The sequence below is a fragment of the Pseudophryne corroboree genome, chromosome 8 (genome assembly GCF_028390025.1).
Source record: "Pseudophryne corroboree isolate aPseCor3 chromosome 8, aPseCor3.hap2, whole genome shotgun sequence".
Lineage (NCBI taxonomy): Eukaryota > Metazoa > Chordata > Amphibia > Anura > Myobatrachidae > Pseudophryne > Pseudophryne corroboree.
Genome location: NC_086451.1, coordinates 47,706,581 through 47,712,580, shown reverse-complemented (window position 1 = coordinate 47,712,580; position 6,000 = coordinate 47,706,581). Strand labels below are relative to the sequence as shown.

At 33.6% G+C, this 6,000-nt stretch overlaps 1 protein-coding gene across 7 annotated transcripts in view; it reads right to left on the bottom strand.

Annotated features, from left to right (window-relative positions):
- Positions 1–1,478: 1,478 nt before the first annotated feature.
- The window catches only part of ATP2B3 (ATPase plasma membrane Ca2+ transporting 3), a 671,061-nt gene continuing 666,539 nt past the window's right edge, over positions 1,479–6,000 (bottom strand). For 4 of the 7 annotated variants that reach the window (XM_063936321.1, XM_063936322.1, XM_063936323.1 and 1 more), the window contains one exon: positions 1,479–4,503. In XM_063936321.1, coding sequence (XP_063792391.1) covers positions 4,183–4,503 — 321 coding nt within the window. In that variant the 3' untranslated portion in view covers positions 1,479–4,182. The remainder of the gene's footprint in view (positions 4,504–6,000) is intronic. The other 3 variants (XM_063936325.1, XM_063936326.1, XM_063936327.1) reach the window with 1 other exon arrangement.

The window sequence follows — 6,000 nt, the reverse complement described above, 5'->3', positions numbered from 1 at the left end:
ATGAGCTGGTTGACTAGTACTTTATCTCCGTCCACTTTATCTTTCTCCAAGGCTTAGCACATAGAGCCCATCGTACCAGCCAATCAGCCATGTTACAGGTTGCGTTTGAAAAATGACAGGAGCTGATTGGCTAGTACTTTATCTCTCAACTTTATCACTCTCCAAGGATTTTTAAGTTGACCCCTAATGTTTTCTTGTGTGAAAATAAAATTTAAAATACAGCTTATTGCACACTAAGGGGTCTGTTCATGAAGCAGTGAAAAGTGTGGAGAAGTTGCCCATGAAAAGGTCGACATGAGTTTTTTGGTGTAATTTTGTTCATAAAGTGACCGGGAACCCCAATTAGTGCACCGCTTTGCACGCCATACTTCAAGCAAGGTGCCTAATGCATGTCAACCAATTATGTGTCGACCTAAGAACCATATTTATAAATGGGGCCCAAACCATGCACTGCAGTATTCTGGTTGTCTGCAGGCTATGTCTTCTCTAGCGGTTGGCCAGGACTCCGGTGGATGGCCACACCCCTTAAGCATGGGTCCCTACTACTACGTTCTCTCTGTAGGCCCTTCATGCCCCAGTCCGAAACTGATCATATCTGTGAACCTTTTAAATACACATTGTGATCCATATGTCCAGCAGTAAACCTTCAAAAACTGCAGCTTTCGAGGATATATGGCATTTTATACATCCCAGCCATAGTAAAGCAGGAACTCTTACATGGGTGGTCTAGGGGAAGGTATACGTTGCAAATATTATTCATTAATTTTTATACAGGCACCACTTAATATTTTGTAAAATACAAAAGGGAAGCAAAAATTGGGCTGATAAATATTGCGGTAGTACACAGTGATAGGGACACAGGGGTGGTAGGGGGCTCATCTATGGTGCAATTGTTCAGCTCTGCAGTCATTTCAGTGATGAAGTGTCGGTACTGCATAATCAATAACAATGAGTTATTCCATTGTTGATGTCATCTTCTCTCCATCATGCTTTCAGTATTAAATAGTGCTGCTTACCTTAACTGTCTGTCTGCACCAGCCCACGCCAGCCACCGTAACAGCTGCAGTTTTCAGCTAAAATTTTGGCTACTGTAGATAGCCAGAGTTAAAAAAAAAATTGTAATATTTAAGAAGGATGAGCATAAGGACATTCCCATTTAACTGGAAATATAATCTTTGTTCTTAAGAGTTGATAGGGTCTGTCTCTTAACGAAGAAAAAAAACAAAACAACTTTGGGTGTGTAAGTTTGCTGTGTGCACAAAAAGACTCCCTTTAACTCCTGAGCATGAATTGTTTTCCATTATATATGCAATAAAACATAAAGGCTGTCCTAATTATATTATACTAACCAGCCCTAGTCCATTACCGTGAAAATAGAAATATTTATACTAACAGGGAAGAAAAAGGTATATTTCATGATCACAAAACATTGTGTTTGTATGTAGTGTTGAACCGAACAAATCACACATTATCAAAACTGAGCTTGTAGAATAGTTTCATATTTTTCTTTATACAGACAGAGTTTTTGCCTATTTAGATTTGAAATTTCGATACAGACTTGTTTATGCTATACAGGGTGTTGTTCTTTCATATATAACTTTTTTTTATAACAGGCAGGTAAAATTTTAACATTATGTAGCAATTTGAACAAAATCAGCCATTCAATACAGTATATGCTTCAGAGAGGCCTCCCAATATGAGTTTTTAAGCCCCACCCTGAAAAATGTACAAGCATTTCTCTTTATTAAAAAATAAAATAAAAAGACAGCATTAACATATTGCACTGCTCCCAATCCCCACCTACATACCCACCCAATAAAATAATAAGCAAAGCACGCTTACATTTGGCAGATTTGTACAGCAGTAGTGGCTTTTTGTTATCATTTTTTTGTGTTTTTTTTTTCTTTTTTTGGTTTTTAAATATATAATTCTTTGTATCATTTATTCTATCAATATATCTACAATATTGAATGAAAAGAAGCCTGCAAATGAACAATATTACACATTTTATATATATTTTTTTTCAAATTAAACACCACTTTCTTTGTTTTTAAATATCTTTTGTTACACTCGTATGCTGAAAGAAACAAAGTTGCGTGTTTTTACTTTGTTTTTGCTTTTTCTCTTTTTTTCAGGTTTTTATTATTGTATTATTCTTAAGCATTTACTTCATTGCAAACTTTCAACATAAATAAATGGCTTAAACCATCTAGAGCTGGTAGTTCTGAGTGTTACCATGGGTATTGCACAGATGTTAAAATTAAATAAAAAATCTTTAAAAAGATCCTGTCTTGATTTTTTAAAAAATCCGTAATGTTTTTGTAAATCAACTGATTTTATCGGATATATTGCTCCTATAAAGCTACAGAAACAGACTTTTTTTCATTCACCTTGCATGAATTAGCAACTGTGAATCAAATTCCTTGTTTTGTGCAATAACCCTGGAGCAGAAAAAAAGAAAAAAAAAGGAAGCTGGCATTTAAAATTTAAATAGCAGGATTTCCCATGGCTTATATTTAATGAAAAAGTGATTTTTTTCAGTTCTAGGAGGCATCCTTAAAAAACACCGGGGCTGGAGGCTTCGCCTTATTTTCCCTAGTTCTCAAGCAGCACAAGTTCTTTTTATAATTTCAAAGCACTTAACAGTCCAATGGGTGTTGGGCAGGATGCTGTACAATGCAGGACAATCTCTCCAGTTTGCACATTATTCCTTCAACAGTATCACAGTCTCCATTGTTGTTTGTGTCCGTATGTCATCATTATTAATAGTTGCAATTAAATTTACTTTATCTTGAGGGAGTTTTTACTGTATATTGCAAATTATTTTAATTGCAACAAAAATACTATGTAATTGTAGCAACACAATGCATAGAAGTGACTCCTAGGGTGATATACTGATGTTTTGTTATTGCAGTGGTCTACTACCTCTCCAGACAACTAGGCACACAGATCTTACAGTATGTACTTTCTTACCCAATGAAAGCAGATTGTTCATGCAGAAAAATAGGTTTGAACAGACACATTTGTAAATGATAAAAATGCATTTATGGAGCAAATGGTTCAGGGTCAGTCTAAAATAAATTTTGTTACGAAAAATTACAAAAAAATTAAAAAGAGTAGCAGAGATGTAAAAATCCATGCAGTGTATAATAGTAATAATGTTTTATCATATTTACTCTGCTATAATATATAGTCTAATCTTGACTATGTCATGCTTTTTTAAAATGAATACACAAAGGCGCCCTTAAATTGGTTTTATCAACAATTCTGCTATATACTTGCAGAGCTAAATGTGATGATCATGGGTTTTTTTTTAAAGAAAATATTTAGAGTTTTCCAGATTAGAGCTGTTTCTCTTCTAATAAATCCAATCTCTTGTTGTTCTTTTTTTTTACAAGAATTTGGGGGATTTGTTTAACACAAAATAAGTGTATATAACTAAAGATGTTGCAGGATGTTCTTAAAATAATTTTTATGTAGCTAATAAATAATTTAATTTGCTACATTCGTCTTACAAAGGTTAACTGTCCGACTACAGAACAAAATAATTATAAGTTTGCAAAAATGATGAGACTTCACATTATAAATAAAAAATGGCAACATTGGTGTAAGAAAATAATTGACTCTTCAAAAATTTTAATCTACCATTTACATTTGAGCTTTTCCTGAAAGCCACAAATGTTTTTCATCTCTAACTATGCAGGCGTATTTATTTGCTCCTGGTATTTAAAGACCAGTATAAAGCATTACATAAGCATGATGAGATTTTTATGATTTACACACTTTTAAAAGTTTGAACAGGACATTATTTCCAAAACAATGTCCCAAGTGGAGCAAAAATAACTTCACTGATAAATATTTTTTTTGTCTTTGTTTTATTGAAGGATTTACAGGACTAGAGATCTTGCTTCTGGCTACAAGATATGAAGCAATGGATCGGCATGGATGCGTAAAATCGCCCCCCAATTAATATTGAATCTTTTTCTTCTTGTTTGCGAGTATACAAATAAATAATAGGGTTATTCATACATTTTGGTCTTAGTTAACCTTAGTGTTTTTCTTTTTGTGATGTAGAGTACATCTAAACTATTTCAGCTGTGAATGTTGGCTCTGCTGGCACAGCAGCAAATATGAAAGTCCTGCTGTCTTGTCGTGGTCATGGTGGTGGAATTTGGTATTCTGTTAGAGAGATGTCTCCACGCTGTGCAAAGGACTTTCAGGATTGGAAGAGGCAGCCGACCTGCTGGTGTCTGTGGTTAGGTAAATGCCACTATCAATAGCATTGTTGTTCTTGTTTGGAGAAGGGGGAGGAATGGACCACAGCACCTTGCCTGGAGGCTCCTCACTATCTTCCACATCTGTGTCGTCAATAAGGGGGATATTATGGATATAATCGTTGATCAGAAACTCAGGTGTTGTCATAAAATTGTGAATGGAGGTCTTGGAATCAGGTTTCTCTAGGCCTTCGTAGAGGGAACTACGGAATGCTTTCACCACCCGGATCTAAAAGTATTGGGTAAGATAGATGCAAAAGGAAAACCCAATGACAAGACACGGGATAACAGGATGGAAGGAAGTGAATGGCAGAAGGGTTTGAGGGGGAAGCAAAGAAAGAAAGTAGTGTTAGTTTTTGTTTGAAGTTCAAATCAACATTTTTCAGTCCACATTAATACCTACTAGCCTGTTCATTACGGAGAGACCATTCTATTTTATATGTATGTATGTATGTATGTATGTATGTGTATATATATATATATATATATATATAAACATACAAATATGTTTACAAGATCAACATACAGAGGAAAACAATATTTGCATTTTCTGTTAATACTTTTCTTCTAGTGTTTTACATTTTCTTACCAGATGAACAAGTACCTAGTGTATTATTGTGGTCTGAAATTTTTATTGAAAAAATATAATTTTTCATGAATATTTTAATATTTAAATGATAAAATGCATATGACACATACATATGAAGAGATTTAAATATAATAGACATATATTTAAATGTATAACTTAAAAGAAAATGGAAAAAACTAATCATGTGAGACAAGACTATATAGAATGTAACAAGTAGAGAAATGCTTCATTAATAAACTACTTTATAAAACATACATTCACTATATGACTGACACCTGATAAATGCAGAAGCAGTGAAATGCAGTGTACTCATTAAAAAAATAACTGCAGGAGTACAGAAAAAAAGAAAATTAGATGTATATGATGTGTTACAAAATAAACATTTTATTCATTGTTTTGCCTTTTTGTCTGTGCATATTTAAAGAGCACACAAATAACTAAAATAAGTTATAATTGATTTTAGTAATTAGTTTGTTTGAATACATTAATAAATTGGTACCTGTTTGTTTAACCCTTTATTTGTGTTCTCACATTTATCACTCAAAGAGGGAAGCTTTTTTTTAATGATTTTAACTAATTACTTTGTAAGTTGTTATTTATGTATTGCTCTTTGATTTTTTTTTGCCTATTGTTTTACTGTAGAAATTATGATAAATGTAATTGGGGTATCCAATTAGGCATGACGAAACATTGGGTGCAAAAAACTTTAGTTTTTCACAATTGTACCCAGTGTTTCACCTATATTTTCTACAGGCTATCCAATAGAATCATCCGTAAAAAAATAATTTTCTCACGAAAACACTAGTTCAGTAAAACCTGTGTGTTTTCATGGCCGCAGCCCCATTTTTGCACGAAAATTGAGCTGCTTTTGGGGATTTTGTTTCGCTTGCCTGAGGCAGGTTAAACAAAATCCCGTATAAGACGCATCTCGCACCGGCTTATCGGGGCCAATTGGATATAATTACCCATGGTAAATTACCTCAGGTAATTGGATACCCACCATAGTTTGTTAATTTCTTTATTATTACAGTAGGTAAACTTAACAGTTTAAAATCTGTTCTGGTTTTATAAAGATGCTTTTCATTAGTATGCTTTTAGGACTTTACTAGTCTACACCTTATTAGTAATAATAGCAAT